Raw genomic sequence first — 26659 nt, 5'->3', positions numbered from 1 at the left:
TTTCCTAAGATATGGAGAGTCCATGGCGTCATTCCAATTACTAGTGGGAACCAATACCCAAGCTAGAGGACACGGAATGAAAAGGGAGAGAGAACAAGACAGGCAGACCTAAACAGAAGGCACCACCGCTTGAAGAACCTTTCTACCAAAAGAGGCCTCAGCCGAGGCAAAAGGTATCAAATTTGTAAAAAGTATGCAGAGAAGACCAAGTTGCAGCCTTGCAAATCTGTTCCACAGAAGCTTCATTTTTGAAAGCCCAAGAAGAGGAGACAGCCCTAGTGGAATGAACTGTAATTCATTCAGGAGGCTGCTGACCAGCAGTCTCATAAGCAAACCAAATTATACTTCTCAACCAGAGGGAAAGAGAAGTAGCAGCAGCTTTCTGACCCTTATGCTTTCCTGAGAAACGAACAGGGCAAAAGACTAGTGAAAATCCTTAGATGCCTGCAGGTAGAATTTTAGAACATGCACAACATCCAAGTTGAGCAACAGACGTTCCTTATGAGAAGAAGGATTGGGACAGAGAGAAGGAACAACAATTTCCTGATTAATATTTCTATCCGAAACCACTTTAGGGAGAAACCCCAATTTAATACGAAGAACGGACTTATCCGCATGAAAGATAAGGTAAGGAGAATCACACTGCAAACTCTCCGAGCAAAAGAAATAGCAATAAGAAAAAAAACCTTCCAGGATAACAACTTAATATCTATGGAATGCATTGGCTCAATTGGAGCCTGCTGCAAAATTTTAAGAACAAGATTAAGACTCCAAGGAGTAGCAACCGGCTTAAACACAGGCCTGATTCTGACCAGGGCCTGACAAAAAAATTGAACATCTGGCACATCCGCCAGACGCTTGTGTAAATAAATAGATAATGCAGAAATCTGACCTTTCAGAGAACCGACTGACAACCCTTTCTCCAGACCTTCCTGGAGAAAAGAAGAAATTCTAGGAATCCTGACTCTACTCCAAGAGTAGCCCTTAGATTCACACCAATAAAGGTATTTATGCCATACCTTATGGTAAATTTTTCGAGTAACAGGCTTGTGAGAAAAATCTGTGCTTAGTTAGAACTAAGCGTTCAAACTCCATGCAGTCAGTATCAGAGAAACGAGATTTGGATGGAGGAATGGACCCTGAGTTAGAAGGTCCTTCCTAAGAGGCAAACTCCAAGGTGGCAGAGATGACATCTTCACTAGGTCTGCATACCAGATCCTGCGAGGCGATGCAGGAGGTATTAGAATTAACGATGCTCTCTCCTGTATGATATGAGCAATGACTCATGGAAGGAGCGCAAACGGAGGAAACAGGTATGCTAGACCGAAAACCCAAGGAACCGCCACCGATCAGAGCAGTCTGCAGATCTCTTGACCTTGAACAGTACCTTGGAAGCTTGGCGTTCTGCTGAGACACCATCAGATCCAACTCTGGCAGTCCCCAAATGAGGGTTAACCTGGAGAACACCTCCGGATAGAGGGCCCACTCCCTGGGATGAAATGTCTGTCTGCTCAGGAAATCCACTTCCCAGTTGTCCAATCCTGGAATGTGGATGGCAAAAATTGTGAGCTTCCACCCACTGAATAATCCATGCCATCTCCTTCATGGCTAAGGAACTCCGAATTCCTCCCTGGTGATTGATGTAAGCCACTGAGGTGATGTTGTCCGACTGGAACCTGATAAACCGGGCTAAGGACAATTAAGGCCAAGCCATCAGAGCATTGTAAATCACTCTCAACTCCAAGATGTTTATGGGGAGAGCAGACTCCTCCCAAGTCCATGGTCTGTGCGCCTTTAACGAGTCACAGACTGCTCCCCAGGCTAGCAGGCTGGCGTCCATGGTTACGATCACCCAGGAAGGTCTCCGGAAGCATGTGCCCCGAGACAGATGCTCCTGAGAAAGCCACCACGGGAGAGAGTCTTTTGTCGACTGATCTAGATCTATCCTCTGAGACAGATCCGAATGGTCTCTGTTACATTGTCTGAGCATGCATAACTTCAGAGCTCTCAAATGGAATCGAGTAATTGGTCTGATGGAAGCAACCATCAGACCAATTACCTCCAAACATTGAGCTACTGATGGCCGAACAGTAGACTGAAGAGAGAGGCAAGAGGAAAGAATCTTTGATTTTCTGACTTCTGTCAGAAAAAATTTCATAGATAGGGAATCTATTATAATCCCTAAGAAAACCACCCTTGTAGCTGGAACAAGGAAACTCTTTTCCAGATTCACTTTCCATCCGTGGGTACGTAGAAAAGACAACAAGAGCTCTGTATGAGAGTTTGCTTGTTGAAAAGATGGGGCCTGAACCAATATGTTGTCCAGGTAGGGCGCCACTGCAATTCCCCGAGACCTGATCACTGCCAAGAGAGCCCCCAGAACCTTATGAGAACATTCTGGGAGCTGTGGCAAGGCCAAATGGAAGAGCCATAAACTGAAAGTGTTTGTGTAGAAAGGCGAATCTCAAAAACTTGTGATAACCCTGTGGATGGGAACATGAAGATACACATCCTTCAGGTCTATGGTCATCATGAACTGACCCTCTTGGACCAAAAGAAGAATGGAACAAATGGTTTCCATTTTGAAGGACGGTACCCTGAGAAACGTGTTGAGGCACTTCAGGTCTAAAATGGGTCGAAAATTTCCCTCTTTTTTGGGAACCACAAACAGATTTTAATAGAATCCTAGACCCTGTTCCCTTACTGGAACTGGAACAATCACTCCCAGGGAGGAAAGGTCCTGAATGCAGTTTAAGAATGCCTGTCTTTTTACCTGGACTACAGATAATCACAAGAGGAGGAATATGCCCCTGGGAGGAAAAGTTTTGAATTCTATCTTGTAACCCTGGGATACTATGTCAACAGCCCAAGGATCTGAAACATCTCGTATCCATACTTGACAAAACAGGGAAAGTCTGTCCCCCACTTGATCCGATCCCAGACCGGGGCCAACCCTTCATGCTGACTTAAGACTCAGCTGAGGGCTTTTTTGATTGCTTCTCCTTATTCCAAGACTGATTGGGCTTCCAAGAGGACTTGGATTGCTCCAGCTTGTAAGAGGGAGATTAACGGCTAGATTTAGAGTTTGGCGTTAGCCGTCAAATCCAGCGTTAGAGGCTCCTAACGCTGGTTTTGGGCTACCGCTGGTATTTGGAGTCAGTCATTAAAGGGTCTAACGCTCACTTTGCAGCTGCGACTTTTCCATACCGCAGATCTCCCTACGCCAATTGCGTATCCTATCTTTTCAATGGGATCTTTCTAACGCTGGTATTTAGAGTCTTGGCTGAAGTGAGCGTTAGAAATCTAATGACAAAACTCCAGCCGCAGAAAAAAAACAGGAGTTAAGAGCTTTTTGGGCTAACGCCGGTTCATAAAGCTCTTAACTACTGTGCTCTAAAGTACACTAACACCCATAAACTACCTATGCACCCCTAAACCGAGGCCCCCCCACATCGCCGCCACTCGATTAAATTTTTTTAACCCCTAATCTACCGACCGCACACCGCCGCCAGCTACGTTATACTAATGTACCCCTAATCTGCTGCCCCTAACACCGCCGACCCCTATATTATATTTATTAACCCCTAATCTGCCCCCCTCAACGTCGCCGACACCTACCTACACTTATTAACCCCTAATCTGCCGACCGGACCTCACCGCTACTATAATAAATGTATTAACGCCTAAAGCTAAGTCTAACCATAACCCTAACACCCCCCTAAGTTAAATATAATTTAAATCTAACGAAATAAATGAACTCTTATTAAATAAATTATTCCTATTTAAAGCTAAATACTTACCTGTAAAATAAACCCTAATATAGCTACAATATAAATTATAATTATATTGTAGCTATTTTAGGATTAATATTTATTTTACAGGCAACTTTGTAATTATTTTAACCAGGTACAATAGCTATTAAATAGTTAATAACTATTTAATAGCTACCTAGTTAAAATAATTACAAAATTACCTGTGAAATAAATCCTAACCTAAGTTACAATTAAACCTAACACTACACTATCAATAAATTAATTAAATAAAATACCTACAATTAAATAAACTAACTAAAGTACAAAAAATAAAAAAATATTTACAAACATTAGAAAAATATTACAACAATTTTAAACTAATTACACCTACTCTAAGCCCCCTAATAAAATAACAAAGCCCCCCAAAATAAAAAAATGCCCTACCCTATTCTAAAATTAAAATAGAAAAGCTCTTTTACCTTACCAGCCCTTAAAAGGGCCATTTGCGGGGCATGCCCCAAAGAATTCAGCTCTTTTGCCTGGAAAAAAACCATACAATACCCCCCCCCAACATTACAACCCACCACCCACATAGCCCTAATCTAACCCAAACCCCCCTTAAATGAACCTAACACTAAGCCCCTGAAGATCATCCTACCTTATCTTCACCTCGCCGGGTATCAGCGATCCGTCCGGGCTCCGATGTCTTGATCCAAGCCCAAGCGGGGGGCTGAAGACATCCATCTTCCGGCTGAAGTCTTGATCCAAGCGGGCAGAAGAGGACATCCGGACCGGCAAACATCTTCATCCAGGAGGCATCTTCTATGTTCTTCCATCCGATGATGACCGGCTCCATCTTGAAGACCTCCAGCGCGGATCCATCCTCTTCTTCCGACGACTAGACGATGAATGATCAGCCAATCAGATTGAGCTCGCATTCTATTGGCTGATCGGAACAGCCAATAGAATGCAAGCTCAATCTGATTGGCTGATTGGATCAGCCAATCGGATTGAACTTGAATCTGATTGGCTGATTCCATCAGCCAATCAGAATTTTCCTACCTTAATTCCGATTGGCTGATAGAATCCTATCAGCCAATCGGAATTCGAGGGACGCCATCTTGGATGACATCCCTTAAAGGAACCTTCATTCATCGTCTAGAGGATGGATGTCTTCAGCCCACCGCTTGGGCTTGGATCAAGACATCGAGCCTGGACGGATCGCTGATACCCGGCGAGGTGAAGATAAGGTAGGAAGATCTTCAGGGGCTTAGTGTTAGGTTTATTTAAGGGGGGTTTGGGTTAGATTAGGGGTATGTGGGTGGTGGGTTGTAATGTTGGGGGGGGTATTGTATGTTTTTTTTCCAGGCAAAAGAGCTGAATTCTTTGGGGCATGCCCCGCAAATGGCCCTTTTAAGGGCTGGTAAGGTAAAAGAGCTTTTCTATTTTAATTTTAGAATAGGGTAGGGCATTTTTTTATTTTGGGGGGCTTTGTTATTTTATTAGGGGGCTTAGAGTAGGTGTAATTAGTTTAAATTTGTTGTAATATTTTTCTAATGTTTGTAAATATTTTTTTTATTTTTTGTAACTTAGTTCTTTTTTATTTTTTGTACTTTAGTTAGTTTATTTAATTGTATTTAATTGTAGGTATTTTATTTAATTAATTTATTGATAGCGTAGTGTTAGGTTTAATTGTAGATAATTGTAGGTATTTTATTTAATTAATTTATTGCTAGTGTAGAGTTAGGTTTAATTGTAACTTAGGTTAGTATTTATTTTACAGGTAATTTTGTAATTATTTTAACTAGGTAACTATTAAATAGTTATTAACTATTTAATAGCTATTGTACCTGGTTAAAATAAATACAAAGTTGCCTGTAAAATAAATATTAATCCTAAAATAGCTATAATATAATTATAATTTATATTGTAGCTATATTAGGGGTTATTTTACAGGTAAGTATTTAGCTTTAAATAGGAATAATTTATTTAATAAGAGTTAATTTATTTTGTTAGAATAAAATTATATTTAACTTAGGGGGGTGTTAGGGTTATGGTTAGACTTAGCTTTAGGGGTTAATACATTTATTAGAGTAGCGGCGAGGTCCGGTCGGCAGATTAGGGGTTAATAATTGAAGTTAGGTGTCAGCGATGTTAGGGAGGGCAGATTAGGGGTTAATACTATTTATTATAGGGTTATTGAGGCGGGAGTGAGGCGGATTAGGGCTTAATAACTTTATTATAGTAGCGGTGAGGTCCGGTCGGCAGATTAGGGGTTAATAATTGTAGATAGCTGGCGGCGACGTTGTGGGGGCAGATTAGGAGTTAATAAATATAATATAGGGGTCGGCGGTGTTAGGGGCAGCAGATTAGGGGTACATAGCTATAATGTAGGTTGCGGCGGTGTACGGAGCGGCAGATTAGGGGTTAAAAATAATATGCAGGGGTCAGCGATAGCGGGGGCGGCAGATTAGGGGTTAATAAGTGTAAGGTTAGGGGTGTTTAGACTCGGGGTTCATGTTAGGGTGTTAGGTGCAGACGTAGGAAGTGTTTCCCCATAGGAAACAATGGGGCTGCATTAGGAGCTGAACGCTGCTTTTTTGCAGGTGTTAGGTTTTTTTTCAGCTCAAACTGCCCGATTGTTTCCTATGGGGGAATCGTGCACGAGCACGTTTTTGAAGCTGTCCGCGTCCGTAAGCACCGCTGGTATCGAGAGTTGCAGTGGCGGTAAATTATGCTCTACGCTCCTTTTTTGGAGCCTAACGCAGCCATTCTGTGAACTCTAAATACCAGCGGTATTTAAAAGGTGCGGGGGGAAAAAAGCATGCGTTAGCTACACGGGTCGTTACCGACAAAACTCTAAATCTAGCCGTAAGACTTTTTGCCCTTGAAGTTATGAAAGGAACAAAAATTACTCTGCCGTCCTTTAGGTCTGTTCTTCTTGTCTTGTGGTAGAAAATACCCTTTTCCAACCTTAATTTCAGAAATTATTTCTGCTAGACCAGGTCCAAACAAGGTTTTACCCTTGTAAGGAAGCGCCAGAAGCTTGGACTTGAGGTAACATCAGCTGACCAAGATTTTAACCACAAAGCCCTGCAAGCTAGGACGGTGAAGCCAGACATCTTGGCTCCCAGTCTAATAACCTGCATGTTAGCATCAGAAATTAACGGATTAGCTAGTTTGAGAGCCTTAATCCTATCATGGATCTCCTCCAATGGAGTCTCAACTTAAATTCATTCAGACAAGGCGTTGCACCAATAAGATGCCACACTTGCTACTGTGGCAATACAAACTGCAGGTAGGCATTGAAGACCTTGATGAGCATACATCTTCAAATAAGTCTCCAACTTTTTGTCCATGGGATCCTTTAATGAGCAGCTATCCTCTATAGGAATCAAAGTTCTCTTAGCCAGAATAGAAATAGCCCCTTCTACCTTAGGCACCGTGCACAATGAATCTTTAATGGAGTCAGCAACAGGAAAGATCTTTTTAAAGATGGGAGACGGGGAGAAAGGTATCCCTGGCTTCTCCCATTCCTGTGAAATAATATCTGTCACACAGTCTGGAACAGGAAACCCCTCCACAGAGTAAGGGACATCATAGTATTTATTAAGTTTACTAGATTTCTTAGGGTTGACAACGACAGGAGTATCGGAGTCGTCCAAAGTAGGCAAAACCTCCTTTAACAGTACACAAAGGTGTTCATCTGATACTAAAGAAGTAAACTTCAGGTTTAAGCTTGAAGAAATAATACTTTCCGAACCTTAGATTTCACCCTCAGAGGCTACTGAGGTATCCTCCTCATCAGACTTATGAGAATCACCTGTTTTGCAGCAGCCGGAACAGACACCTTACTATCTGATACGTTTTTAGATTTCCTCTTTCGCTTCCCTGACATAGGAAAAACAGATAAAGCCGCTGATATCGCAGAGGATACTTGAGCAGCAAAATCTGATGGCAAATAAACTCCTCCAAGAGGCTGAGAGGAACTGCAGGGTACTGTATTTGATGCCATTGAGGCTTGGGACATTTGAGGAGAAAGCTGTGGCATTGCCTGAACAGCATCATCCTGAGACATTAAGCTCAGAAACAAAAAAAAAATATTTGCATCTTAAAGACACTTTTTAAACATGAGGACCAAAATTGCATAGGCAAAATAATTTGGGCCTCAAGACACAAACATTTGTCTAAAGGGAGAGAGACTCCTGCACCATAACCAAAGCTACCAAAAAAGTCCACAGAAATAACAGAAAATAAAGTTTCTTTAAATTTTGTACTGTCACTTTAAATTTTCTCAGAGCGGTATAACGCTCAAACAACAAACCACAAAGAGACCTCTACACCTCAGCTGACTGAGGTACCCCACCTGCCCCTCCGGAATATACTGGCAAAAATGTAGGAATAAATCTGCCTGCTTCTCACAAACTCAACCGGCACAGCCGACACTGCTGCATTCTAAGAGCGGAAGAGAGAGAGAAAGTCACGTGATCAGCTGTAAATGAAACTGCACAACAAAGCGCGTGTTTCAGAAGCCGTTTCACCCTTACAGTGAACTGTGATTCTGCCGATCTTACAGTTGCTTTAATACTTTCAGGAGCCGTTTACTTTTAAACACAAGATACTGTCTCAAAACTACTTTAGCGCTATATTTATCAGCAGTTGAATAAATAAATTAGCCAAATATAAATAAGTTAACCCCTTCATGTCATAAATGAGTTAACACCTTAAGTCTCTCACATACAATTTAAGTACCTGCACACTGCCTTAAATACAATCCTTTACTAAGGATTTATTATGTCCCAATAAATGCTGCAGAGAAATAATTTAAAGTGCAAGTCTCCAAGACCTAGAAGACAAAAGCACTTACCTGCAAATCCAGCTGTCCGGCAGGTAGACAGCTCACAAGGCGTAAAAGGACACATACTACTTACAGAGACCTGTAGAAAAAAGAAAGAACAGAGTAACCAACTCTGGCTTTCTATAACTAGGGCAGCAATATGTTAGGAAACAAAGCAAGGACCACCTCACAACTTCCTAACTTCTTAAAAGCCACCACTACTCTACTGAGGAGATTGACGTGGACTTAGCTAAACCCAAATCCTTCCTTATAGGGAAAAGTACCTGAAAAAGGAATTCATTTCTTCAGACACCAAACTTCACCTCCTCCATTGACAGAGGCAAAGAGAATGACTGGGGATTATGGGTAGGGGAGTGACACTTAACAGCTTTGCTGTGGTGATCTTTGCCTCCTCCTGCTGCCCAGGAGTGATATTCCCACTAGTAATTGGAATGACGTCATGGACTCTACATATCTTAGGAAAGAAAAAACTTTCACCACCTCCACAGATAACTTCTCATGACACTCATAAGATGGCTACTGCACCTCAGAAGAGAGGAAGGAGAAGCTGAGTGACACGCTAAAAAAATGTTAACTTTTAGAGCACCATGTGTTACAAGTTAGTGGTAACTGCCAATTCGCAGTAAGAAAATGTTTCATCAATGTTTAGCTCAAGCAAAGTGATAGGGGCTGTGTTAAAGTCTCAAGAGCACCAAAGCCGGTTGCACTATTCTTAAAGAGACAGCAGCCTTTAAAATAGTGAAAAAATAAAAAGCACCCAAAATGTGCCTAGACTGCTAGTCTAGTGTATGTGTACACTTTACCCAGGTTATGTGAATCATTTGTACATGTTAATGCTAATAGCCGGTTGGCCATTGAAAGTGTAATATACTTACTTGTCAGCACCTTCCGATTCCGTGCTTACAACAGCTGCAGAAGGGCATATCTGAGGCAGTGGAAGCAGAGAAGAAAGGATCTCCCAAGGAGCAGAAGAATGGGTATTAGCAGATAAATCTATTGGTTGGTCTGTGACATCTCCACACTGGGAGAAGATTCTTATTGCTTGGCTGAATTCCTGTCTACTCCTGTCTCCAAGAGGCACTCTGAGGGGGAAATTTGGTCACAGATTGTTTAAAGAACCCCTATCAAACAATGTGAAGATCAGCATTTCTGAATTTACCTCACACCTTCTTGGAGCAAAAAACTTGGAGAGTGGGAGGGATTAAAGCTCTGGTATGTAGGGTGTTTTTGTCTCCTCCTAGTGGACTTGAGCATAACCCCACATCTTGTGAACTCTCGCCATCTTAAGGAAATAAATGCAATTTTTACATTTTCTAAGTCAGGGGATCACAGAACCAAACATTTCATTGGTTAAATGTGGGGACCTCATTTGTAAGTATATTTAGTATAGGTTCAGTGCTCCTCCCTTGATAATATTAACTTTCTAATTTTATATAAGCTGTGTGATAACTTCAAATATGCCCTTCTTTGGATTTTACTATTAGCTGAATCAATGAACAGACACAGGTACAAGGACATGGGTACTTGCTTCCTCTTAAAAATATGCAGAGGTGGCTGAACTCTTGCAGTAGCAAACATACTTTTATGAGAGAAATCAGGAACCTTTTAACTACCGGGAAAAAAAAGGCTAGGGCAAGGATATACTTCACAGAATGATACTGTTGGAGGTGAATGCTACAAAATGCTATTTCAAAATGAAAAAACTCAATCATATAGTAAAATAATGAGGCATGACCATCAGAAGGGGATTTATAAAGTTTGTTTGTGGTTATGTTTAATGTTAAGCCATAAGTTCAGAAGGTGGACCTAATTTATTTGGTGAACTGGTTGTTGATAGAGACAAGGAACTTTTAATTTTGAAGGGGTTTCGCTTATATTTGCATCTAGATGTGAATACTTTGACTTGACATTAAAAGCGTAAACATTCTTGTCACTTATCATAGACTTGTAGAAATGAGTGTATTTACATGTTCCAAAGAATATTTATGAAGCCATGGTGAGAATGTGTCACATAGTTTAATTTGCCTTTAGAGAATATAAAGAAGCAGGGGTAATTTTAGACCATATTGTTTAGGGATAAAAAAAAGCTGAGCACAAAGTGTAATATCAAGAATGCAAAGGATACTGATGGAGGACCTGATTCCTAACATTGTTTTTCTTACTTACACATCTGCTATTCACCTTTCTTTTTGCTTTACACAGAGCCCTGCACATGCAAACATGGCACTACCCTGCACATTAAAGGGAACTGGCACCTTTGAAGTGTGGGGATGATACAGCTGCCGCTACAAAGAAAGTGATGTTACCTCTAATTTGCACACCACTAATCTTGCCAAATAATAGTGAATTTTTCCAATTGCTGTTCATTGGACCAACATATGGTATTAATATTTCAATCTCTGATTGTATTTCAAGAATTCAGTGATCAGTAGTACACCATGTACCTAATCGCATACAGAGGAACAGCAGCTAGTGCTATCAGATATTTATATTACTCAGCTCTGGAGGTGCTATGGGCATTCGTGTTGCCCAGTAAGGCGCCTGTGGTCACTCTAAAATGATGACATTCCTTCATGCCAGCTGGCTTCAAATTGTGCTTTTGACTGACCAGTCATGAACTAGCTGTTTTAACCACATGGTTTGCTCATATTTAGAAACAAAACACTTTCAGTATTACCTACAGTGACTAGAAAATTATTATTCACTTAACTCTTTAGCTGCTAGAAGGCCCTACAAAGCAATGCTTTGCTATTCATGCTGTTACAGTAATGCAGTTGGGATAATATAAAAATAAATGACAAAAACATATTTTTGGATATAAACTCTGAAATTCAACAATTTATCTGAATTGCTCATAAATACTCATTTATTACCTTTTCCTGAAAATGTTCATTTACAACTGCTAATAGAATTATATTTACCACAGAATGTATATATTGTTACAGACAGTTTGTTTTATATGTATAAGCAACCAAACCAAACAAAAACGGCATAATCCTCAGGACAGTATTACTATGTACTATACATTAACTTTCAAAGCATAAAATAAATATGAAAAAGTCACTGTCTGTTCTTGTCCTGCATCTTAACATGTTATGGAATATTTTATTTAGTACAAATCCTACCAGTGTAAATAATAGACAAACTTGGTTAAGCATTGTTATATAAAAAAAAAACTACAGTTTCAATTCAAGGACTTCTTTTGTTAAACATTTCAGTTCATTAGTATTGGTTCAAAAAATCCTTGCCATTAAATAAATTAACAGGAATTAAAGGGTCATGAAACCCAACATTTTGCGTTTGTGATTCGGCTAAAGCAAACAATTTTAAACAACTTTCCAATTTACTTCTGTTATCAAATTTGCTTCATTCTCTTGCTATCCAGTTATTGAAGGAGCAGCAATGCACTAGTTAGAGCTCGCTGAACACATCTGGTGAGCCAATGACAAAAGGCAAATATATGCAGCCACCAATCAGCTGGTAGCTCCCAGCGGCTAAGCCTACCTAGATATGCTTTTCAACAAAGAAAACCAAGAGAACAAAACAATTTTAAAAAATGTATGTGCTACCTAAATTATTCATTTTGACTTTACTGACCCTTTTTACTTACATTTTGCAAACTTTCATTTTGTGATAGACACCTCTATTGTTTAATGAAAAAAGAGATCTTTTATCCTTGTAAGCAAATAATCACAGGTATCTTGTACAGGAGAGCCACCTAAATTAATATTGTGTTTACAAAGGCAAATCTTCTTGAATGCCTAAGAAAGGCACAAACGCTCGGCCATTTAAAAGTGGAAAATGTCAATGTTGACGACCGCATTTGCCCCTTTAACTTGCAGAATTATACAAAAAAAAAAAAGAAGGAAGCTGTTCCTCAATATATGTTTTCTCCTTTCATTTGAAAACAGTGTGAACAGTGATTGATAACAGATGTTCTTTATGGTCTCCATATTGCCCATGTTCATTAAGCTCTAGATGGCAATTTAAGTTCCAGTGGACAATTAAAACAATTCTTTAGCATCTAATAAATAAAGTATTTTTTGACAAAAGAAAACTATCACTTCTATTTTAGCTTGGTTCCCCTTTATGTTACAAACCTTACAGAGGATATAAAAATATAATATTACAGTGTACAAACAAGGTGACTTGAATTTACTTTTGCATTGTAGATAAGTGTTGACTGTCATGAATTTGGTTTTAGTAACTTTTTGCGGGGAACCCCACCAACTTTTTAGCCTAAAACTTGTCATCAGGTTTAATACGTAAGCTCTGCTAAATAGCGTTTTTTGGGAGTTTGTGCAGCGGTCTGTTACAGAGTCGTTCCTCGTAAGCATTTGTTGCCTGTGTTCTGCAAGTACATAGTAAAGGTTTATGGTTGAATGTTCTTAAGATCTGCAATGCTACTATTAATCTATTTCAATTGCTCCATGTTCAATGTGCATTTCAGGCTGGAGCGCTGACTGCAAAGGTTCCACTGCCTGTAAAATAAAACAAAAACATATTTAGTATTATCATTATATGAAATGCGAACAGATTCTGCAGCGCTATACAGGGGGTACAGGGAAGGTAGCTTGGGATAGAACTATTACCAGACCTTGCTTCATTTAAAAGACCATTTGTAAAATTCTTTACTGTACAGAAAGGTAGAACTTATTTTTAACTTGGTCATATAATATGACAGGACAAACAACAGAGGCAGATGCCAGTTAGAAATGCCATATTGCTCCAATTAAATCCCAGCAATATTTTACTTCAGCCAGTTAAGGCTTCCTTTGAGACCCCATCCTCTCCTTCTCTGGAAGAGAGTTATGCCTCCACCCCTCCCCCCTCCAATTTTTTTTTAATTATATATATATATAAAAACATTTATGAAGCTGCAGGCAAACAATTTCTGAAGCAGAAACCCTGTCTGTCTGTAATTGGCACTTGAGATGCAGCATCACTTGGAGAAATTTAAGATTGCACAAATTTGTGGTTGCAAGGTCACTTATATGAGCCTAGAACGCAACGTGTCAGAAGCTACAAATGCAGCTTGATAGAGTCTCCCAAAAATCTATTCTGTCACATAATACCCCTCCCCTTTCCATACACACAGGTGATTTCAATACAATGCTACGGGTCAAGAACAAGAACTAAAAACACTGTGGGGCCCATTGGGGACATAAAATCCCTGTTTTATAAAAAGAAGTTTGTGGGTACTTAAAGGGACATTAAGCTGAACAAATGATTACAATGCTTGTGAAAGAGCGCTAATTACATATGTTTGTTTATTTTTGCAGAAAGTGCATGTGTGTACACAACTGATCACTGAGATATAGGGTTACGCTATACACTCTCTATGGCCCCACAAAAAGTGTATTCCTTGACTCCTGTTGTTAATGGCAATTTATTTTTTAAGGGTGTGTGGGGAGAATAATCTAATAGGGCCAAATGCATCTTCACACAGTAAATCATTTACATCACACAAACACATCTTGATAGTTTTAGTTTGCTTTACACATGATGTTGCTGTAAGCGATTTTATGTGATAACACTCAGGGAGAAGCTGCTACCCAAGTGCTCCATTACTACAAATCTGTTGCTTTATTAAAGGGACACTAAACACAATTTTTGTCTTTAATGATTCAGATAGAGCATGCAATTTTAAGTAACTTTCTAATTTACTCCTAATATAAATTGTTGCTATCTTTATTTGTAAAACGGGAATGCAAAGCTTAGGAGCCGGCCCATTTTTAGTTGTGCACCTGGGTAGCGTTTGCTGATTGGTGGCTAAATGTAGCGACCAATAAGCAAGCGCTATCCAGGGTACTAAACCTAAAATGGGCCGGCTCCTAAGCTTTTACATTCCTTCTTTTCAAATAAAGATAGCAAGAGAACAAAGAAAAAATGACCATAGGAGTAAATTAGAAAGTTGATTCAAATTGCATGCTCTGTTTGAATCATGAAAGAAAAAAATCTGGGTTTAGTATCCCTTTGACTACATTTAAAACATTTCCAGCTTGCATTTCTTGTAATGTTTTTCTATTTGTTTTTTAAAGATCTTGGACAATTAGCTAAACTTTGAATTCCTTTTAAATGTCTTTTTGATCTGCTTCCAAAAATTCATTTAAAAACAAAAATGCTTTGATTTTTTTTTATCATCCTATAACTTTATATTGCTTTTAATCATTTTGTGTACAATAGAACTGTAAATCTTTTTATTATTATTCCAATGTTGCTTCATTCTAGCCTCACTTGCATAAACTGAGCACTGTATATCACCCCTAGATGCCATCTGTGTTCAGAAGCTGAGTTTAGAAGGAGGTAGAATAAGTCTCTGCTGCAGTTACAGTATAATAAGGGAAGCATTATCACCAGTAAAACGAATAAGAATAGAATATAAATAAACCAGGAACTGTTCAAAAGAGGTCTGTTAAAAAAACTGAAAAGAGGAGATTTCATAAACTTAATGGGACATAAACCATCACTGTTTGCTTTTGTATAACAATTATTTGGCGTGTATTTTAGTGTACGAAAAGATGAAAATGGCCACGGTCTGCGGCATTTGGCTCTTTTCGGAATCGGATATATTCATAAAAAAAATGCAACGCTCAAATATCTTTGCAAATCCTAAAGCACATGTCTAAACATTGTGCTTGTCCAAAGCTCACTAGAGAGACCATAAAGCATATCCTGTAAACCTGTTACAGAATTAGTTTTTTTTACTCTCAAGCATAATTGTTACCCAAACGCAAAAATGTTTAATGTCCCTTTAATATATATAGCTTACAGGAAGAGAGGCAATGCCATAGAAGCCTTTAAATATATTAAAGGGGTACTAAAATATAAATTATACTTACCAGATAATTTAATTTGCTTCTGTACAAGGTGAGTCCATGGCTTCATTCCTTACTGTTGGGAAATACTGAACCTGGCCACCAGGAGGAGGCGAAAACACCCCAGCCAAAGGCTTATATATCTCTCCCACTTCCCCCATCCCCCAGTCATTCTGCCGAGGGAACAGGGAACAATAGGAGACATATCAGGGAATAAAATGTGCCAGAAGAAAAATATAATTTAGGGGGCCGCCCATCGGAGAACATGTGCGGGGCCGTGGACTCTCCTTGTACAGAAGGAAATGAAGTTATCTGGAAAGCATAGTTTATGTTTTCCTTCTTAATACAAGGAGAGTCCACGGCTTCATTCCTTACTGTTGGGAAACTTATACCCAAGCTCTAGAGGACACTGAATGATAACGGGAGGGAGAAAAAGAGAGGCGGACCCTAATCTGAGGGCACCACAGCCTGCAAAACCTCTCTCCCGAAGACTACTTCAGCTGAAGCAAAAACATTAAACTTGTAAAACTTAGAAAAAGTGTGTAAGGAGGACCAGGTAGCCGCCTTACAAATCCGATCCATAGAGGCCCCATTCTTAAAGGCCCAAAAGGAAGCCACTGCTCTAGTAGAATAAGTCGTAATTCTCTGAGGAGGTTTATCTCTCGCTGACATAAGCTAAGCGGATAAGACTCCCAGAATAGGCAACAAACAAGGAAGAAGTTTGTCTGAAATCCTTAGTAGCCTGAAGATAAAACTTCAAGGCATGAACCACGTCCAAATTATGAAGTAAACGTTCCTTCGAAGAACGAAGAAGAAGGATTAGGACACAAAGAAGGGACCACAATCTCTTGATTGATGTTCCGGTCTGACACGACCTGAGGGAGATACCCTAATTAGTACGTAGAACAGCCTTATCCGAATGGGACCCCAGATAAGGAGGCTCACATTGCAAGGTGGTAATCTCAGATACTCCGTGCAGAAGCAATGTCCAGTAGAAAAAGGACCTTCCAGGACAACAACTTAACATCAATTTCATGCATAGGCTCAAACGGAGCCCGTTGCAAAACCTTAAGAAACAGATTCAGACTCCAAGGAGGAGCCGAAGATCTGAATACAGGTCTGATCCTAATCAGAGCCTTAACACTTGCGTCCGTAGTCACAATCTCGCAGGATGGTATTAGAAAGGATGTCCCTCGGGACAGATGATCTGGACAGAGCCACCAAGAAAGCGATTCTCTCAACCGGCTGTCCAGGGAAATCTGTTGAGACAGATCTGAATGATCGCCGTTCCACTGCCTTAGCATGCACAGCTGTAATGGTCTGAGACGGAACCTGGCAAAGGGAATTATGTCCATGCTGGACACCATGAGACCAATTACCTCCATACACTGAGCCATAGATGGCCTTAAGGAGCTCTGGAGGGCAAGACATGCTGAAGCTAGCTTGCAACGTCTCGGGTCAGTTAGAAATATTCTCATGGATATCGAGTCTATTATAGTACCCAGGAATACTACCCTGGTGCTTGGAATAAGAGAACTTTTCTAAGTTTATCTTTCATCTATGAGATAAAAGAAGAGAGAGAAGAGATACTGAATGGTCTTCTGCTAGACGAAAGGATGGTGCTTGAACCAGAATGTCATCCAAGTAGGGAACGGCCAGTAGAGCCCCTAGAACCTTTGTAAAGTTTCTTGGAGCAGTAGCTAGACCAAACGGAAGTGCAATGAACTGGAAGTGCTGATCCAGGAATGCAAACTTTAGGAACTGGAAGTGGTACCTGTGGATTGGAACATGAAGGTAGGCATACTTCAGGTCTATAGTGGTCATGAACTGTCTTTCCTGAACTAGATGAAGGATGGACTTTATTGTCTCCATCTTGAACGAGGCGACATTTAGAAACTTGTTTAAACACATTAGGTCCAGAATCGGATGGAAAGTTCCCTCCTTCTTTGGGACCACGAACAGGTTTGAGTAGTATCCAAAACCTCTTTCTGCGATAGGAATCGGGACAATGACTCCTAAGGACAGATCCTGCACACATCCCAGAAAGGCTTTCCTCTTTTCTAGTTTTGAAGACAGGCTTGAGAGGAGAAATCTGCCCTTGGGTGGATGAGAATTGAAACCTATCTTGTATCCCTGAGCTATGACCTCCAGGACCCATGGATCCTGCACATCCCTGAATCACGCGTCTGAAAACAGCAACAGTCTGCCCCCTACACGATCCAGCGCCGGATCGGGGGCCGCCCCTTCATGCTGACTTGTTCTCAGCAGGCTTCTTGTTCTGCTTGGATTTATTCCAGGATTGAGCCGGATTCCAAGTGCTCTTCGATATGGGACTGTAGTTTTAAGTAGTCTTGTCAGCCTCTCAGTGAGAGCATTAACGAAAGTTAGAGTCTGGAGATGCAGGGAGAGTCTTCCTGCGAACCCATCAAGACTGCCTGCTAACAGCTCCTTAAGCAACCAGTGTTGACGAGTTTCACTGTCTGCTTTTTCTTCACTCAAATCCATGTCAGGAGCGATGCTACAAGACTGTCACACTTGAGAGGCTGTGTTTCTGTTCCACAGCACGGATTCTGGTAGGATTGTTTCAATTTTTACATGTGTTGAAAACGCTGAAGACAGGGTCACAGTGTGGCTCCTTTTATCTTAATAGAATCATGGGTTAATATCTCCGGAGGGAGGTTATTGAACAGTGGGGATTAATCAAATGTAAGGACCTGATTATTAATATTAATCAAATGTTAGGAAAGAGAAGTCCCATATACCCCTCCTGAGGAACACTCCGAAATCTTCTGACACTTTTCTGCCATCCTCCTGTGACAAAAGGCAAAGAATGACTGGGGGATGGGGGAAGTGGAAGAGGTATTTAAGCCTTTGGCTGGTGTGTCTTTGCCTTCTCCTGGTGGCCAGGCTCAGTATTTCCCAACAGTAAGGAATGAAGCCATGGACTCTTCTTGTATTAAGAAGGAAAGTAAGTTTTTTTTGTGAGCATTAGAAATGACTCACTGCACAGATCCCTATACAAAATAGATGTTTTGTTTTAAATGTTGTTTTTCTTACATCGTTTACTGTGGCCAATCAGGGACAGATATAAACTAACTCCTGAACATATCAACCAATCACTCTGCAGCAGATAGGAGTGTAATGGAATGCAGAAAAGAGAGGGAACACTACACTTGTATAGATTTAAATTAAAGGAAACACAGGCTAAATAAATCATGAAAATGCAAAGTTTAATTCATTATTTTGGTTCTTATCTACTGTCTACATCTCTTTATGCATCATTAGACTATGGGGTTGATTTATCAACCCCTTCGCTCCGCTACGGCTGCAGGTTCTCACAAGAGAACCTACAGTCCGTATTTAACAAGCAACGGTCATCAGACCGCTGCATCCCTAACCTTTCGCCAACTCTAAGGACAAGACCGGGGAGATTGACAGGGGTAGGATTGCATGCGAGCGCTCGTGTCCAATGCTGAATTCCGACAGCGAAATTTAGCCCACCAGAGGCGAGCTGCGGTGGACAGGGGCGCGTATGTGCACCCCTGTCAGCTGCAGCTTGATAAATCGACCCCTAAGACTTCACTGGCAATGCTTGTTCAAATAAGCCCAGCATGTGTTTGAAAAACTTAAGGCTTAAATAGCTCCCCCCACGTCCCTCATCCCCCAGTCATTCTGCAGAGGAAACAAGGAACAGTAGAAGAAATATCAGGGTGAAAATGCCCCACAGAAAAATACGGACGGGAGCTGTGGACTCTTTCCATCTGAAGAAAAGAAAATTATCATCAGGTAAGCATAATTTAAGTGGAAAGAGTCCACAGCTGCATTCAATACTTTTGGGAAAACAATACCCAAGCTATAGAGGACACTGAATGCAAAAACGGGGGGGGGTACAAGAAGGCGGCCTATTCTGAGGGCACCAAGCATGAAAACCCCTACCCAACAACATCCTGCTTCGTCCGAAGATGAGAACAACTTTGGAACACATCCATTACTAAAGAAAGGGAACAAGCTACTGTATTCTTCCACAAAGAAGAAAACACACAGAGAAAACATGAATGTTCTTGTAAAGCGCGGCTGATCCCCCTTAAGGGACTCAAGGCGCTGCTCATTTTATCAACCTCGAAAAGGAGGAAGGCTGAGTAGACCTTGCCGAGGATCGAACTTGCAACCCTCGGTTTGCTACAGGGCAGAGTAGCCACAGTGCATTAGTATGCTGAGCTAGCTGTCCAACTAGCATAAGAGAAACCTCAAGAGGCATTACTGTACCTCGAATGCTCAGAGGACGAATTTATCAGAGCAACAGATCTCAGATCCTCCTTTAACACCGGACCAGCCCAAGCGACAGATATATCTGATAGACAGGGGGGACAGAAAGACCCCAACCACAAGCCCCCAGGAAATGGAAAGAAAAAGGGGGGACTCACCCACCCCAACAGAGCTCTGGTGCCAACCCAATCTGCTCCTCCAAAATAAGGCACTCCAAAGTAGAACCCCCTGGGACCTGGAACAGAGAAAATTGCAATAGATCTGTAGGAAGACCTGTCACAGCTCTCTTAGACAGTGTCTCTCTAGAGAGATCAAATTCCAACAGGCGGAACAGAGCCCACAGAGCAGCAGATGCTGCACCTTACAGAAATAAGCCACCTGATCCAACCTCCTACACACAGGGCAGGTCAAAGACCCTCCAGAGAGAGGAAACCCCAGCTCATAAGGAAGACAAACTATCCCCTCAAAAGGGAAGGGCACAGATAAGAACAGCATACATGTCCACAAGACATGATGCCACAGTATGATCAAAACACGGACCAAATAAAAAAATCATCCAGACACCACTGTTGATCCAACAGAGAAAAAAAACTCTTCATGAAGAGGAGCACACTATGTCCGAAGGACAATTCGGGCCTTAAAGTTTATAACCAGTACCCGAAAATGGATGTGAACTCTGGTCTTCCATCTTGCAAGCCCAATGAGCTAGCCCCTATGTTGCAACATAGGGTCCCTGAAAAAACTGGGTTGTACCGAACCAGTCCACAGGATCATAAGTCTTCAGACATCCCAGAAGGATCCAAGAAAAGAACCCGGGACCCAGAATCGTCCTAGAATGAACGACACCCCCAGGGAACACAAGATACCCCGTCTGAATCAATCAGACTCACAGGGGATGAGAACCGGGAAACCCGGGGAACGGGTACAGGACTCACTCGTCATTCCCAGCCAAAAGGGAAGAGAACACCCTTAGCCGGAGGTCAACAGCCCCCCAACAAGGTGCTAGGCTGCAACAAAATCACACAATTTCTCTAGAGCCCAAAGGTCCCAAGGGCAACACTAAGGGAAATGAGAACGAGAACAGAGTCACCCGAAAGAGAATAGAAAGTAAGGCTAGTCTCCATAATCCTTTCAGATTAACATTCCAAAATACCACACCCAAGGGATATGAAGACAAATAACTCCCGAAGGAAGACAGAGCCTCACGGCCTTTACTTCCTAATTAAGCGGCCAAAGCCGCCAGAAAAACCGGACGATGTCCAGAAAGTCTTGACCCAAAGGAAGAGAACCTCTAAAAGGAACAAGTCCTAAAAGGACACTTCCAAAGAGACCATGAAAGGCAAAACCATAAGAACGGCAGTATGAAGGACCTAAATCCTCCAAGCCTCCAACCCACAATGGGAAGGAACACTCTAGTTCCCCTAAAAATGGGAAACGACTGAGCATATCGCCACGGATCTTCACGGAGTTCCGGCCTACTAGCTTGAAAGGCGAATAATGACTGACCCCATGCCCCTAAGCAACAATGGACCCTCAAGTCCTCTCAGGATGCTAGTTGAAGCTTGTAAAATAAAACAACAACACAAATCATATTGTGATCACTAGGTGCCCTCACCGGACCAACTGAACTGAACTAGGCCTTTAAAGACAGAAGGATTTGTACCCAGTCAGGACCAGCCTGAAACCAAGGGCCCCAGCACTGTCAAGGCCCCATAGAGTCTCCCCCGAGATGGGGGGATAAAGAAAAGTGAGACAGACTTTTGTAAACAGTGCGACCACAAAATCATGAGAAGAAAGTTCCCGAAGGAAACATCACACCACAACATGAGCTTTAGACCAAATAAAAATCATTCTCACCGGATGAAAATAAAAGATAAGGCAACTCGTAGGTTATAGCCCAGGAAGAACGGACAGACCCGCAGAACCAGACCAACAGGGATCCGAGACTTCCAAGCTCAGAACTGGAAAAAGATACACAAATAAAGACTATAAGAAGATTACTTCATCCACTGATATCTATGCATGCAAGCCAGTCGAAGATTAAGACTGAGAATCCCCAGACCCATTAAGAGTGGGATCCTCCAGCAACACCAAAAACGTGCCTTAATAGAATGCAAAGGCACGCCAGTCTATAACGAAAGGCGCAACATACCTCTGTCGAGACAAAAAAAAACACCGGCCCCGAAGGTTGACCCCCTGAGGCCTCAGGGGCAGTCGCTCCCCCGGAGGTCTGAACTGGACCAGGCGATCCCATGCCTGACGAGCCCCGGTTAACGAACATGGACAATATTGTAAGCACATTCCCGGGAGGTGCAGATGTGCCAGCACCAAAGATATGGCCATGCGGAACCGTGTCGTAACCTCCAGTGGGAACAGGCCACACTCCCTAGAAGGATAAGTAGCATTTGGGTTACCTGCATACGTAGTAAGAGTTGGTGGTAGGGAACTCGTCTCGTGAGAAAAAGAATCCCCAGAGACGGATGGCTCAGTGGGCACCTGATTCCCTGATCTCGAGGAACAGAGCACTCTAAAACAGCATTTGTAACATAACTGATGGGCATGTATCACTCGGGCCAATTCATATTCTTCGCAAGAAGTAGAGTCTGAATCAGAGACATCCGTCTCCAAAAAATCAGAATCCTCCATAACTGGGACACTGAATAAAAAATGGACCAATAAGAAAAATCTAAATGGCACCTTACACCCCTATTGGCTGGGGCACTCACCACCTCCAGAGAACCAGACACCAGCGGACCAGGATTTCTCCATTGCCACACGGTCAGGAAAGCGGAAATGAGGTCACAAGGTAAACCGTGCAGTCCATGCAAAAGCACGCCCATCCGTAAAGGCCGGTTCACTAGACATAGGCCGTTATGTTCCAAAATAGCCATGAGCCAGAGCAACACTACACAGTAGCAGACAGAATCACATAACAAACATGATTATAAATCCCCCTGTTCAATAACCCCCCTCAGGAGATATTAACCCTTGATTCCTAGATACAGAAATGAGCCTCACTGAGACCCTATATTAAATCTATCCTCAAAAGGTTGTAGCCCCTCTCGGATAATTTTAATTACAATAAATCCATGATGAAAGTAAAATGAAACAATCTTACCGGAATCTACGCCGTGGAACAGGAACACGGCCCATCAAGTGTGACAGATAGTAGCGTCGCTTCTGCCAAGGACTTGAGAGAAAAAAGCAGGCAGCGAAACTCGTCAACGCTGATTGCTTGAGGAGCTGTTAATATGAGTTCGGATAGTTTCGCAGAAAGACTCTCCCTGCATCTCCGGACTCTAACTTTCACCCATGCTCTCACTGAGAGGCTGACAGGACTACTTAAAACTCCAGTCCCATGCCGAAGAGTACTACCCTCCATAAGAGACTATTGAAAACTTCTGACACTTCTCTGCCAACTTCCTGAGATGAAAGGCAAAGAATGTCTGGGGGATGATGAAAGTGGGGGAGGTATTTAAGCCTTTGGCTGGGGTGTCTTTGCCTCCTCCTGGTGGCCAGGTTCTGAATTCCCAAAAGTAATGAAAACAGCTGTGGACTCTTTCCATTTATGAAGAAAATAACTAATTAATAGATTCCTAAACTTTACAATTTGCTGAAAATATATATTGTATATAACTCACACTGCTGCTTTAAAGATATATATAAGGACAAGCTTACAATATTGTACTCCCCTTGTGCTTTCCTTTTGATGCTGCTTTTTTTGGCTAAAATAATTTGAGCTATCTATTCTGGCTGAAAAGACAATACAGATAAAAAAATTAAAAAAAAAAGGAACTGGCAAATAGATACTCGAGTAACTGGTACTAGCAGACCTGGAATTCGACTGGGTCCCTGGCACTGGGCAGAAATGTTTACCATTGCCAGATAGCAGCTCTGCTCTTTAAAAAAAAACTTTTTCTTTATGTGTATGTCGACTTGAATACTATGATCAAGTATATTTCTCTTTTGCTAGTCACCACAATAACAGTCTTTAGAAGAGTTAAATGAAAGTAGCAAAAGTTATTCCCCATGATAATTTATTAACTGTTTAAGTCAAAAAAGACTTTCCAGCTATCAATATCTTGCTAGTAAAACTATCAATTTTAATCTCCCTTGTGCACATACTGAAGACTAATCATAAAGTCAGACATGAACTCCAAGTGTTTTGGACACACAATTAATATCCCCAGCAGAGTGCAGGTCAGATAGCTTAGAATACAGAAGACAAACTGATATTTCTGTGAGCTATAAACATTTTCTCTATTTGACAAAGCAGATCTGTGTCACGTCTCTTCAAAACAGACTGTGAGTGTCTACTGCTCATTGTTAAAAAGAGTAATCATTTTATTTATTTACGTTTGCATTTTATCAATTCAGTTACTGATATGGTAAAAGCACTTTTGTGGATCAAACAAAAGTTAACAGATTTCTGCATGAAAATAAACAGAATGTCGTATAGATGAACTATTCTGCATAAGCCAACTTGCAGGTGTCGCCAAAATATTAATATGCTGAACTCACATCTTTTATTGCACTTAATTTTGCATTAAATAGTAAATTAAAAATGTGTTCTAAGCTAGCAGTTAAATCTGACGATGAGAGACACACAGGTCAAACAATTTTCCAAAACCCACTTAGTATACCAATATAAAAAATATATACTGCATATGGGTGAGATAATATAATAACTCAAGGTGCAAAGCCATTTGTCACAGTTCTTTTTCCAATTTTGTCGTTGGCACTCAGTGGCTGGAATTAACACTAATGTGTATGTAATATGACAGCAAATAAATGAATACCAGACCACAAGTGTAATGAAGGACTGATTACAGCAACTTAGCAACCTATTCCATTCTTAACAAAACACTTTCACAGCCAGTCTGGAACATATAATAAATTGCTTTTAATAGAATAATTCTAGGTTTACTCTTTACTCATGAGGCGCTAGACATATCTGCTTGTGCTTCATTCACACTGTCGTGGTGGGCACAGTTATGATCAAGTAGTAAATATATAATAACTGTTTCCTAAGGCTTAAATAAAAATGTACACACCTGGGCTGTTCCTGAAGGTTCATTCACAGATGCAAGCTGAACATATTGGACCTGAATATCATTGGCTTGGAGGGGCGACCCATCAACCACACCAGAATTTGGGTCTGCAGAGGCAACTGCTATGAGTTGGGCTCCTTGGAGAACCTGCATCAAAAGAGGAAGTGCCTGTTAATTCCTAATACACAATACCACAGAGGACAGGCATGAAATGTATTATGCATATATCATAATATTCACAGATTCAATAGCCTGATAGTGCGTCTGTTAACGATGACAGTGATTGTTTATTTGGATACCTTTATTAAAGCATGGCAGATTAAACAACATTACAGTAGTAAAGATGCTAAATGTGAATTCACAAGGCTCTAGAAAGTATTGTATGTCCAATGCCAGCCAAATAAGCATACCACAGTAATGATTACAGGGGTGGAATTCCGGAGTAGACAACCACTGAGCTCTTAGAAATGGCCAGGAAATATTGAGTGGCGTGTGTGTACTGAGCTTCAGAAATAGAAGGCCAAAGCCTAACCCTTTCGCTGCTACTAGCCTCAGAGTGGTTTCTCTGTACTCCTAATAAAGCCTTTATTCAGTTACTAAGAATGTGTCCAGCTGACATGGAAATAATGTGCTGTGGGCAAATGCATAAAACACTTTTAAATATTCCCTTTTTTAAATTAATATTTCAGAGTGTAAAATCAGTGCAGGGTCATAAACTATATTTTGTAGTATTTCATATTTAATGCATTAATCAGGCACACTTAAAGGGATATGAACACTAAAATTAAACTTTCATAATTCAGATAGATCATTCAACTTTTTTTCAACTTACTTCTATTATCAAATCCACTTAGTTCTCTTGGTATCGCTTGTTAAAAAGCATACTTAAGTAGGCTCAGAATCAGTAACACTACTGGGAGCTAGCTGGTTATCGGTGGCTACACAGATATGCCTATTGTCATTGGCTCACAAAATGTGTTAAACTAGTTTCTAGTAGTGCATTGCTGCTCTGATTCTGACTTTAACTATGTGTGTAACCCCTTTGCAGGAGATACATCCATAGACCATTTTATTATTGCATTACTGCTTGCTAATAACTAATACATTGCATATTTGTTTTTGTACTTGTATGTAACTTTAGGCAAAGCAGTAGTTTTAATACCCCCCCCCCCCCGTGGATTATCTATATTTGCTAGAATGATGGATACATCATGTGGTTCTCCAATATTATCCCTGACATCCATCTATCTATCTATCACTCTCTCTATCTACATATCTGCATCCAAAGCTCTTAATCATCCTGCAATTTGTTGTCCAGATTTGAGAGGTCTGCCCTTCTGTCCCTCATTCTCTATTAGTGTTCAGGTTTCCTCTAAATACAATTTGAACTATGCATCCCCATCCTATAACTCTTAAAGCTTGCTTCAGACCATGCAGACCACCATGAATCTGTGCTTAGCCCCCTGTGTCTACCCACTGCCCACTTTGTATAGAAGCGATCAACCAAAGACTCATTATACTTAAGCCAAGATGAAACCATAGCCCTAGTAGAACACATTCTTACCTAAAAAGGAGGAGCCTACTTCTGAGCTGATAGGGGAGAAAGGTCACAGAAGAATAAAAATGTAACCAAAGTAGTGTTAGAAGCTCTCTGTCCTACTCTGGAACCAAAGGGATAAACAAAATAATGTCTTGATATCTTCAATAGCTTTTAAATACCACTCATAATTTGGACTAAATCCAGCAAGTGAAGCAGAACCTCCTCATCTGTTGTAGATGTTAGACAGAGTTAAAGACTTAAAAATAATATACTGGAAAGTTACTATATTCAGAAGCAATAAAGGAGAAATTTGCCTTATCTCCCCATCAAAAAATAAATAAAAAAAAAACAGATAAACAGATAAAGGAGAAACA

The 26659-nt window shown here is 40.9% G+C and overlaps 1 protein-coding gene across 1 annotated transcript in view; it reads right to left on the bottom strand.

Annotated features, from left to right (window-relative positions):
• Nucleotides 1–11448: 11448 nt before the first annotated feature.
• The window catches only part of BANP (BTG3 associated nuclear protein), a 1088809-nt gene continuing 1073598 nt past the window's right edge, over nt 11449–26659 (bottom strand). Inside the window, exons 12-13 of the mRNA XM_053701244.1 lie at nt 24749–24892; nt 11449–13091 (exon numbers count right to left, since the gene is read on the bottom strand). Coding sequence (XP_053557219.1) covers nt 13020–13091; nt 24749–24892 — 216 coding nt within the window. The 3' untranslated portion in view covers nt 11449–13019. The remainder of the gene's footprint in view (nt 13092–24748; nt 24893–26659) is intronic.

The sequence above is a fragment of the Bombina bombina genome, chromosome 1 (assembly GCF_027579735.1).
Source record: "Bombina bombina isolate aBomBom1 chromosome 1, aBomBom1.pri, whole genome shotgun sequence".
NCBI lineage: Eukaryota > Metazoa > Chordata > Amphibia > Anura > Bombinatoridae > Bombina > Bombina bombina.
This window is presented reverse-complemented; position numbering and strand designations above follow the sequence as displayed.